This window comes from Ochlerotatus camptorhynchus, unplaced genomic scaffold (assembly GCF_037179485.1).
Source record: "Ochlerotatus camptorhynchus isolate MF236.1 unplaced genomic scaffold, CSIRO-AGI_Acam_v1.1 ptg000313l, whole genome shotgun sequence".
Lineage (NCBI taxonomy): Eukaryota > Metazoa > Arthropoda > Insecta > Diptera > Culicidae > Ochlerotatus > Ochlerotatus camptorhynchus.
Genome location: NW_027040801.1, coordinates 1,603,301 through 1,615,886, shown reverse-complemented (window position 1 = coordinate 1,615,886; position 12,586 = coordinate 1,603,301). Strand labels below are relative to the sequence as shown.

The 12,586-nt window shown below is 37.4% G+C and overlaps 1 protein-coding gene across 1 annotated transcript in view; it reads right to left on the bottom strand.

Moving 5' to 3' along the window:
- The window catches only part of LOC135707499 (group 3 secretory phospholipase A2), an 81,728-nt gene that overhangs the window by 44,555 nt on the left and 24,587 nt on the right, over positions 1-12,586 (bottom strand). Inside the window, exon 2 of the mRNA XM_065229344.1 lies at positions 12,162-12,439. Within this exon, the coding sequence (XP_065085416.1) occupies positions 12,162-12,346 (185 nt within the window). The 5' untranslated portion in view covers positions 12,347-12,439. The remainder of the gene's footprint in view (positions 1-12,161; positions 12,440-12,586) is intronic.

Genomic DNA, 12,586 nt, shown 5'->3' with positions numbered 1-12,586 from the left:
GCACCTCCGATCGGATCTTCGGTTTGTCACTTCCCCGGTGGTGATTATTTCCTGGTTCGGATCCCATTTCAGAATCGATTTCTGTTGAAAAAACACAAATAAAATTAATTCGAGTACGGAAACCAAATGCGATCATTTACCAACCAGAGTAGATTCCACATTAATTAATTTCCTCGATCGAAAATTCACAATTCAAAACAGCAGCAGCAAACCATCAAAACCAAAACAAAACAAAATAAAATTTCTCACGATCTGTCAAATCACAAGCCAACTAGGCTATCCAAGACAAGGAGAGGAGGTCTGGCAATGTGCAGATTGTTGTTTTTTCCTTCGCTCGCATTCGAATGGAACAGTGAGTTTGACGTCACACTTGTTGTTAAATGGTAACAGTAGGGGAATGAAAGAGACTATAAAATTAGCATTGCCCGATCTTTCTCTTTGACATAGCTAGGCTACGTTTGTGTGAGTAAGAGATAGGTGTACGCTGGGTGTGCGAAAATATTCACTGTGCAGAAATTTTCTGCACAGTTGTCTAAGAAGGTGCAAAATGCGCAATATAGCTGGTGAAACTCATATTTTTGCCACAGTCTAGTATGAAAACTTTTTCCAAATAGCTTGGTTCAATAATCATATCATTAACTTGAAAAATCGTAAACAAAAAGCTCACACAGAAAACATAAAAATCGTGATAATCTCGAAAAGTATTTAAGTATTTGTGATCAGCCTAATGATGCAATTTCTTTGGCACTGTCTGAGTATAACATAACAACTGAGAATGAAATTAAATCATGTACAAGAAACTTCTTCAATTACGTCAAAACTAAAATGAAATCGTGCAGCTTTCCATCAAAAATGACATTGGATGAAAAAGAAGGCAATAATTCTGATGATATGTGTAATCTTTTCGCCACTTTTTTTCAAGAAACATACACGAAGTTTTCAGATAATGATCGTGATTATGAATATTTTTCTTATTTTCCTGACTTTTCCACTAAAGGGTGATACGGTCAAAATTTGGTCAATATCAACTTGACGTATTTCTTTCAATTTTGCATTTAAAAAACCCTGAACACCCCTCATTTTGAAGGTGTGTGTGTGTAGAATGTTGCTCCTATTTTGATTTTGGAATTCACTCTTCAGTTGTCAAAATGCCGTCCAAGCAAGAAGAGCAGCGTATCAAAATTTTACTCTCGCATCGCGAAAATCCGAGCTATTCGCACGCAAAGTTGGCAAAATCGCTAAAAGTTGCCAAATCAACCGTTACAAATGTAATTAAAGTGTTTGGGGAACGTTTGTCGACAGCCAGGAAGTCTGGATCGGGAGGAAATCGAAAACCGGAAGCCGCTGAGACGACAAAGAGAGTTGCCGGTAGTTTTAAGCGAAACCCTAACCTCTCTCTCCGAGATGCCGCAAATAAGCTGGGTGTATCGTCTACAACCGTGCATCGAGCCAAAAAACGAGCCGGACTATCGACTTACAAGAAGGTAGTGACTCCAAATCGCGATGATAAACAAAATACGACGGCCAAAGCGCGATCCCGGAGGCTGTACACGACGATGCTGACGAAGTTTGACTGCGTGGTAATGGATGACGAAACGTACGTCAAAGCCGACTACAAGCAGCTTCCGGGACAGGAGTTTTATACGGCAAAAGGAAGGGGAAAGGTAGCAGATGTTTTCAAGCACATGAAACTGTCAAAGTTCGCAAAGAAATATCTGGTTTGGCAAGCCATCTGTACCTGTGGCTTGAAAAGCAGCATTTTCATAGCTTCCGGGACTGTCAACCAAGAAATTTACGTGAAAGAGTGTTTGAATAAACGTCTGCTGCCTTTCCTGAAGAAACACGGTTGTTCCGTACTGTTTTGGCCGGATTTGGCATCTTGCCATTACGGTAAAAAGGCCATGGAGTGGTACGCCGCCAACAACGTGCAGGTGGTTCCCAAGGACAAGAACCCTCCCAACACGCCAGAGCTCCGCCCAATTGAGAAATACTGGGCTATTGTCAAGCGGAACCTAAAGAAGACCAAAAAAACTGCTAAGGGCGAGCAGCAGTTCAAGGCAAACTGGCTTTCTGCGGCGAAGAAGGTGGACAAGGTGGCTGTACAAAATCTGATGGCAGGGGTCAAGCGTAAGGCCCGGCAATTCGGATTTGGAAAAGCGGAAGCCTAACTGAATATTTTCCTGAATTTTATACTAATTGAACTTGAAAAAGAAATTTAATTTGATTTTTTAAATAAACGATTTCACCGATTTACACGCGTTTTCCCTTGACCAAATTTTGACCGTATCACCCTTTACTGTTGGCGTTAATAACATTTCGCTTCATGATATTTGGAATTGCCTACGAGATTTGGATGCCACTAAAGGTTCAGGACCAGATGGAATCCCACCTATTTTTATAAAAAATTAACAACTGAACTCACAACCGCTTTATTCTGGCTGTTTAATATGTCGCTTGAATCCGGTATACTCCCGAGGGAATGGAAAAAAATCTTACTTAATACCCATATATGAATCAGGTAAAAAATCCGATATTCGAAATTATCGTTGGATTGCTATCATTTCGTGCATTCCAAAACTCTTCGAACCAATTATAAATAAAAACATTTTTGGCCAAATAAAACAAAGAATAACTAGTGCACAACACGGCTTTTTTAAAGGCCGTTCAACCACCATAAACCTTTTGGAATTAGTGGACTTCGTATTAAGGGGGTATTCCCGATCTTTTTTTTTTTTTTCAAAAAATCAAATTTTTTTTTCACGTTTTTTTGTACTTTAGACTATATACTTTCATCCCCCCAAGCCGTTTTCCGATCAGCGAATTCGGTGTCCAGGCATAGCTGACTAATGGTAAGAACCCCCAAATGGTTTTAACTAAAGTCAAAACTTTAAACACGTTTTTCTCGAAACCACATTTTTTTTATCGGGCGAAGATTTTTCTCAGAAACTATAAGAGATATTGACTTGAATCTTTGCGCATTTTGTTCCTTATTAAATTTTTTTGAGCTTCTCCCACTTTCAGCCAAAAATATTAACATTTAACATTGTTTGAAGCACCTTAAAGCTGCAAAAAAGCGGGCTAAAAATCGCCTGTTTTTTCATATGGCCGCCATTTTGTTAATTTGCAAGATTTTTTGCTGCCAACGGGAGAAGCTCCAGAGAATCTTATGCAGATTATTAATTTTATCACGAAATCTGTTTCAGATGAAGCCGTTCCAGAGAAAAGTCTTCGCCCGTCCAGGCGTTTGCGGCGAACAGGGGTCTGTTTGCCGCCATTTTGTGACGTCAATAATGTCTTTTTTATGTCGAAAAAATTTATTTGTTAACTTTAATGTTCAATAAACAAGAATCCCAAAGAGTTAGGCGCATTACTATTCATTTTCCTTGAAAAAAAATTAATTGAAAAACAGGCCGAAAAAAGGCAAAAGATTGGGAATACCCCCTTAAATGCAATGGACAGAGGTAACCAAGTAGAAGCTCTATATACAGACTTCAGCAAAGCGTTTGACAGAATTGATATCCCAATGCTGATTTTTAAATTAGAAAAAATGGGAATTGAGTGGGAGCTCCTCACCTGGATTAAATCGTATTTAGTTTATCGTTAGCAAATTGAAAGATTCAATGAGAAAACATCTAAGCCAATTCATGTCACGTCAGGGGTTTCCCAGGGCTCGCACCTAGGTCCCCTTCTTTTTATTTTGTACATTAATGACGTCTCTCTTATTTTAAAAAATATCAGGGTACTTATATACGCTGATGACATGAAGTTATTTTTAGAAATAGGAAGCGATAACGATATGAATGTGTTTCAGAATTAATTCATGTTTTTTTTACAGATGGTGCAGCAAAAGTCTATTGAAATTAAATATTAAAAAATGTAATCTTATAACGTACAGTAGAAAACTAAACAAACAAAATCTTTGTATTACATTAGGTAATGAAAATGTTCAAAAATGTGAAAATGTAAGAGATTTAGGTGTTATTCTAGATTCTAAATTGACATTTGTGGACCATTATAACACAATAGTACATAGAGCAGGCAATATGCTTAATTTTATAAAACGTTTCGGTCTCCACTTTAAAGATCCTTATACAATTAAATCACTTTGCGTTGCTTATGTGAGGTCAATTTAAGAATATTGTAGCGTTGTTTGGTCACCCTATATGAAAAAGTATGAAGAACAAATAGAGTTAATCCAAAAGCAATTTTAAATTTTTATAAAAACGTCAATAACTCTTGATCGACAAAAGATATTGACAAACTTTGTGCAGCAAAAATTTGCGCCTTCTTAAGATCTAAAAGTTATCTCAAGACATCTTTGCTGAGAAATTCGAAAAAAAGAAAACTAGAGCAAAAAAATTGCTTTTTTAAGAGCCACCCTAACTCAATTTAAGAAAATAGCTCTAAATCGGCCAATTTAAGAGATACAAAAAAGTCATTTCGGACAAAGTTGCTTGAAATTAGCTCAGCTATAACTTTGTCCAAGAATGTACACCTTAATTGATTCAAACAAAAAAGTTAGATTTTTGATTTTAATGATAATAGGAACCACCCTAGAATTCATTGTCATAAAAATGAGGGCCTAACTATAAGGAACAACTTTGTAGAAGAGACTTTTAGTCTAAAGTTTCAATTTCAGGCTCAAAACATATCATTCCACTTAAATCTGCATTCTGGACCACTGTGAATTGTCTCAGTCTTCCCTCTTACCAGAGGCCATTGCTCAAAGACGGCCCATCATTTTTTTCACGAGCCCTGTTCCCACTGTTGGGCTGCCAAATTCAATTTCCGTTTGAAATCCTTCGCGTCAATTGCAGTCCCACCCTTTTTCTTCCGTATGTGCTTCACAATTGACCAGTATTCCTCAATTGGCCTTAGTTCCGGACTTTTGGCCGGATTCATCTCCTTGGGAGCCACTGTGACGTCATTTTCCCTGTACCACTGTTTGGTGGAATTTGATTAGTGGCAGCTTGCCAAGTCCGGCCAGAATAGGCAATCCACCTCATGCTGCTCCAGAAAAGACAGTAGTCTCTTCCGTAGGCACTCCTCCTGGTAAATTTTCTGGTTCATGATTGCTTGCCAGACATTTCGACTGCTTTTTGATTTTCCGGGGCACTCTTCCGGTCAACCGAGGTATAAAACTCCCTCCCAGGAATTTTATCGAAAACTGACAGGAGCGGATAGACCGGGATTTTCGTTTCGCGCGTGCAGGATCGAATCGCGACGTGTTTGCTCCGGTGCAGCCATGATGTAAACAAATGAACTTATCCTGACAACCAATGCCTACACGGAGATGAAAAACTACCCAAAATTAAGAACTTTTCCCTCAATTCCGGGGTTCAGCCCAATAACCCAAATTTCAGGGCTGGTAGCGAGTCACTTTTTAGTGACTTGGTCACTTTTTTTCAAGTCAGTCACTAAAAAGTCCCTTTTCTTAAGGCCAGGTCACTAAAGTCACTTTTTCTTGTAGTAAGTCACTATTTTCAACCTTTTTAGCGTGAATTTATTTCAGGATGTCTACTCATTTTTCTGGATAAAATTACCTTAGTTTTCCAAGTAAGTAAGTCCAAGATCTAAAAATATTCAATATCTTGAAGTTTCGTATTCCATGTACAAGTTCAAGATATTGAAAATATTCAAAGTGCGAGAATTAAGCAAGGTTGCAAAGACTCATTTCAGCTAAAATAATGTTTTTCGGAATAATAAAACCAAAAGATGGTATGATGGCATGTTTTACTTGTATCTTACAAGAAGAGGTTACAAAGTATGCGTTGGAAACATAAAACCTGTAAATTTTGCTTTCTATGAGTCACAATCAGCGATTTGCTGATCGCTGAGTGAGTGAGTGAGTGAGTGAGTGAGTTTGTGAAAAATCGCTGATTGTGACTCTCATGAAGTGAAATAAACAGGTTTAATATGTCAAACACATTCTTTGCAACCTCTTCTTGTATCCTACCAATTCAAAATTTGATCATGGCATCTAATTATTTCATAATTTAGAAAAACATTGTTTTATCTGAAATGAGTCTTTGCAACCTTGGAATTAAGTAAAAAAATAAATGATTTATTTCAATTTCGTAATTAACTTTATGAAAGAATAGAGATCTTCATTGTAGTCCCATTAACTTCACAACAATTGTAGGAACTTTGGAGAAGGAAATGCTGAGAATTTCAGTGAAGCTGCAGGAACATAAGGGAAGTTACCACGCTGAAAATATGGGAAACTTACTGGAAGCTGTAAGAACCGCAAAGCGGTTCTTTTAGCATCCGAGAACTTTTATGAAGTTCCTATAATTTCAGAGAACTTAACAGGTGTCAAACGAACTTGAGAAATTTAAGAAAACTTAAGGGGTATAGTGCAAATTTTTAAGAAGTTCTAAGCACCTCAGATAGCTGGATCTAGAAATCTTTGGGGAATTTCAGATCTTAAGAGCAGTTCCCGTAACTATAGTCTAGAGTTTTGGAGCAGTTTAAAATCTATAATCGTAAATTTAGATAAATTCAAGATAGCTCCATGGTGTACTGAAAAACAAATCGAGAACCCTTAATATGTTCCGCAAATTTCAGGGAAGTACAGAGACCTTCAGAGAATTTATGAAAACTTCAAAAATATTTCAAAAACTTCAGGAGTCCAGAGAATTTCAGGGAAATTTAAAGGTGTTTACGGGAATTCTATATTTATTTTCGAGCAGAACCGAGATCTTCAATAGAACTAAGAGCTTTATGTAAGCTTCGAGAACATCAAGACAGGTCAGAGAATCAAAGGGCAGTTCAAATAATTTCGAGGAAATATTAGAAAACTTAAAGAAGTTTCGAGAAACTCAGTGAATTTCCGAAAACTTCAGCAAAGCTCCAAGAGAATTCCTGGAACGTGATACAAATTTTATGAACATCCGGAAAACGTGAGAGTATTTTAAGGTTGTTATATCATGAAGATTTCAAGAACTTAAAAAAATGCGAAAATTTTGCTAAGTGATTAGAGAACATCAAAAAAAGTGAGAACTTTTAGCAAGCAGCGATATCTTCAAGAAATTCCAGAGAACTAATTAACTAAGAATTAAGATTATTTTAGATAGCTTAATGATATTCAGCGAAGTTTCCAGTACTTCGAGAACGATCAGATAGCTTCAGAATAATCCCATTAAATTCCAGAAATTTAGAAAAACTTCGGAAACTTCACAGAAGGACAGTGGTCTTCAGAAGCATTACGTCATAGAAATCTATGGAGGTTAAGATGAGATTCGTGAACTTCAGGAAATTTTATGAACATTAGCAAAATGCGGGAGCTTTTGATAGAAGTTTAGTAAGCTCCGAAAATTTGAAAAATTTCAGGGGCAAGTCAGTTCCATTAGTTTAAGAAGTAGGGAATTTAAAGCAGTTCCCAGATTTTCAGATAACTACAGAGACGTTAAATAATTATTTGAGATCTTCGCATAAATTCAGAAGTTCACTGAAGCATTTTTAGGACGATTTAATTAAATTCAGCGCAGTACAACAAGCTTCATGAGAACTGCAAAAACTTTAAACAAGTTTTGAGAATTTCAGAAAAGAACAGAGAACCTCCGAGCAGTTCCGTCAACATTAGAGAAGTCATATAAATTTTAAAGAAGTTTAAAGAACTTAAGTGAATTTTTAAAACCTTTAAAGAAGATCCATGATCGTTAGAAAAATTGAGGCAGTTTCATTAACTTCAGGAAAAATTTGAGAATTCTCAAGTAGTTCTGAAGACCTCAAAATAGTCCATCCCATATTCAACGGAGATTCCCCAAAATTTCGATGAAGCTATCGTCAGAATTAAATTTTCTTTAAGTTTTCCTCGGAATTACCTTGAAATTCTCCACAATTTGAAATCCTTTGGAAAGATTCTCCGAGTATTCATTGAATTCATTTCAGATTTGCTTTTCAATCTCACTCCTTCTCTTGGAATTCTACTCACATTGAAAGTCTCCTAACAATTCATTGGCATTTCTCCTCAGAAATTCCTTAGATTTCCTCTCCTGAATTTATTTTCCGAATTCCTCTGAAGATGTTCTGGAGTTATTCTCACAATTAATTGTAATCCTCCTATTAGTATTTTCATACAAATTCCAAAGACTTGTGCTCCGTATTCATTTTTTCCCACAAACTTTATGAAATTATCCTCAGAATGCGTTTGGAATTTTCCGGTGAAGTTCACAAGAGTTGTGCTCCTCAGAAATTCTTAAGATTTTTCATTGAAATTTACTTTTAACTCAATTCAGGTTTTATTGTAATTCTACTCAAAACTAAGACTTCGCATGAAATCTAAAAATTCCTCAGAACTACATTGAAAGCAGATTGCATTTGATGTTTTTCTGAGTGTTTTTTTTTTCCAGAGCTCTCATGGAATGAGGTCCTTAGAAATTATATTAAAATTCCTCGAGTCTTTAAAACTACGCATAGAATTTAACTCCTGATTCTTGAAAATTCTTGAAGTATTATAGCTGTTAAATTCAGAACTAGTTCAAATTATTTTTTTTAGGAAATATGTATGTTCCAAAACCAAAGTTTTTTTACTGAGGATTAATTCAGTGTGAATCTTTAAAGTTCAAAGTGTTGAAAGAAAATAGCGAGAAAAATTAAATGGTTTTTTTTTAAATTCATTATTTTCTTTAAAATATCCTTAGTAAGATTTTTTTTAATTCTCTGAGACTTCCAGGTAGTTTAAGGAAACATAACATTTCCTGAGGATTCCCGGTTTGATTATAAACTTTCTATTGAATCATTCGCTTTAAAGGTTCATATCGTACATAAGTACTTATGAGCTAATAATTGAATAAGTCTAAAACATCAAATTTTTATTTGATGTGCCTTCTCTTAGGTCACTTTTAGTCACTATTTTTACAACTATAAGTCACTATTTATATTGCGTATCTGAAACAAAAATGCCAGCAAACAATTAATTTTCTTCGTACAATTACTGGAACTTGGTGGGGAGCACACCCGGAAGATCTGATCAGGTTGTATCGAACAACCATCTTGTCGGTTCTAGAGTACGGTAGCTTCTGCTTTCAATCCGCGGCAAAAACACACATTCTTAAGCTGCAACGGATTCAATACCGTTGCCTTCGTATTGCGCTAGGCTGCATGCACTCGACTCATACGATGAGCCTCGAAGTACTCGCGGGTGTTCTCCCACTGACAGATCGTTTCGCTGAGCTGTCTTTCCGGTTTCTCATCCGTTGTGAAGTACTGAATCCTTTGGTAATAGAACACTTTGAGAAGCTGCTCGACCAAAATCCTCAAACAAGATTCATGAGTTTGTACTATGAGTACATGACGCTGGAGGTTGGTCCTTCTTCATTAATCTCCAATCGTGATTGCTTTCAAGCCTTCTATAGTTCCTCTGTAAATTTTGATCTGACCATGATGCAAGAAATCCATGGAATACCAGATCATCATCGGTCGATGGTTGTTCCCTCCATTTTTGCAATCAATTACCACCATGTAAGTAACGATAAAAGATTTTTCACAGATGGGTCAACCATAAATGCTTCCACTGGATTTGGTGTATTTAATCAATTTCATAGCGCCTCTTATAAAGTGCAGAAACCATGCTCAGTATACGTTGCGGAACTCGCAGCTATATTTTACGCAGTAGAGCGAATTGCCTCACTACCTTCTGACCATTATTTCATTTTTACGGATAGTCTTAGCTCATTGGAGGCTATTCGTTCAATGAGGCCGATGAAGCACTCCTCGTATTTCCTGCCTGAAATACGATCTAAACTGAGTGCTTTATCTAACTGCTCCTATACTATCACCTTAGCTTGGGTCCCATCTCATTGCTCAATCCCGGGTAATGAGAAAGCGGACTCATTGGCTAAGGTGGGCGCTATGGAAGGCGATATTTTTGAGCGACAAATCGCCTTCAACGAATTTTTCTCCATTGCTCGTCAGCAAGTCCTCATCAGTTGGCAACACAAATGGAATGATGGTGAATTGGGAAGATGGTTACATTCTATTCTCCCACAGGTGTTGAACAAACCATGGTTCAAAGGGTTGGACATGGGCCGCGACTTTATACGCGTTATATCAAGGCTTATGTCCAATCACTGCTCGTTAGACTCGCACTTCTATCGAATTGGGCTCTCAGGCAGCAATTTATGTGTGTGTGGCAGTGGTTATCACGATATCGAGCATGTTGTTTGATCGTGTAATTTACACCGTGTTGCCAGATCTGAGTTATCCACATCCCTCAGGGCCCGAGGAAAACAACCCGCGATACCCGTTAGAGATGTCTTGGCGAGCCGAGATCTCGACTATTTGAATTTAATTTATGTGTTTTTAAAACGGATAGATCTGAGAATTTAGTAGTTAGTGTCATCTTGTGTTCTCCCAAGTTGTTAGCTGCCCATCGGTGTACCCCCATGTTTGTCTTTTTCATCAGAGTGTCGCTTAGTTCGAGATCAAGAGCACATTGCTCTCCAAACCTTGTGTTCACAATCCCTTCCCTGCCATCCATTTGTTACAATTTGTCACCCCTAACCTCGAGATAGCCGCGAGTAATCGGCCCCCGCTTTACTAACGTTAGTTTTAAGTAATTTTGTAATCTAATCAATGAATATTGGCTCCGCAAAGCTATAGCAAATGAGCCTGGAAAAATAAACGCATTATAAAAAAAAGTCACTATTTGGTTACAACATGGTCACTAAAATCACTATTTCTGACAGCAGTGATCGCTTCCAGCCCTAAAATTTGGGTACATCGCATATAGTAGTTTCCATTTAAGGTTCAATTTACTTTGATGCTTTTTCGAAAAATTCAAGAGCAGTTTTTTTCGACGCATTAGTTCAGATTGCAAAATGCTCGCACTATTCGATTCCTTTTGCTATTCTACACAAAATGACGCGAGCTTTTAGCAATCTGAAATAATGCGTCGAAAAAAACTGCTTTCGATTTTTTCGAAAATGCATCAAAGTAAATTGAACCTTAACACCAGCAAAAAAATTACTTACTCGTAAGTATATTCTACCCAAAATTAAGTTTAATTCACGTCAATTTGAGAATATGCAATTTACCCAAAAGTAAATTATTGGGCTGAACTATATCGTTGGGTAGAACCTCTCGTTCCTTTTTTGACATCAATAAAGAGTGCAAGTGAGAGGCTGAACTCAATATTAAGCAAAAAGAATTCAAATTTTGGGTAATATTTTTTCTCCGTGTACTGTGATTCTATACACTCTTAGCTTGATTCATTAAATTTTGAAAAAAATTACTCAAAAAAGGCCTTAATGGCAGTGTTTTTAATGAGTCCGGATTTTTTCGTGTCGTGACAAACACGTCGCTGAAAAAATGCTACCAGACGTAAGTTTCCCTATTACAATTTTTCTTTTTGATATCATTAACCTATTTGTTTAAAGATTCTAAATTCCAATGACCGAGATCAAAATTCATCCACGCAAGTCATCGGATGTTGGAATATTTCTTTAACCATATAAGTGTCAAAAGAAGCAAGATCCTATGTCAAGTCTGTTTTAAGTTTTGCGTGACGTAAAAGATCGGATGATTGGACATATATTAGGTATGGTTTGCGTAGACACCAAATATTAAAGCAATACAAAAATGTCAACTCACAGCGTTTTATTATGCCACCGTAACTAGATTGACGCAATAGATCTAGCACCAGTCGTGCTTTTATTACCAAGTACTAGCTTCTTGCTTCACAGAGGAGGAAGTGACGAATGTTTCCATTCTAATGGAATTGGTAGTTCAATGATCCTAGCCACAGTTAATGCCGCCGTTTCTGTGTTTAGTGATAACATTAATCCATGATATTATTCCGGATACGTAGAAATGCTAGGAATTTACAACATTCACAATGCATAGTGATGGCAATATCATGAATTTTTCACATGAGTATCGCCCACAATCCTACAATTTAAAAAAAATTATCATGGCCTACTATGAAAATAGTGAAAAGAGTATTGAGGAATGACACTTATATTTAAAGTTTTCCAGCTGTTATGTAACGTGTATTTTTCAGGTTAGTTCACTCGAAACGCTGAATCGGTAAAGCTCAGCTATTTGAGTTTCTATCCTAATATAATTTCTAGGACGTTCCAACCTTGCCGACACTTGCAGCCCCTACTGACCTTGACCCCAAACTCGTACTGCCACCCAAAAGCAAACAACCAACTCACCTGTAACTCTTCATCGCATCCTGCAGCCTCCGTTCGACGATCTGCGTGAATCCGGGAATCTTGGACAGCTCGAAGTTGAGCGTTGGTTTCGCCTTCGCCGTCGTCAGCAGCGTCAGCACCCCACTCAGCAGGATCAGCAGCAGCTTGGTCAACTTCTTGGACGAACTCCACCGCAGCAGGGGCATCGTGCTGGCAATCAGTGATTCCACCGACTTCGATCGCTTACTTCGGGCACCTTTCCTCGACCGCCGTCAAGATTTACACGATCTTCGTGAGTCCTATATTGGAACAACGATCGGAGCATTACTTCACTTTTGCTGGGGACAGATTTTTATTTATCTCACATCTGCAGATGCACAAGTACCACCACCACTTAATTTCTCGTTAACCTTCGGATTTCAAGTTTGCACCACCGAAATGTGTGC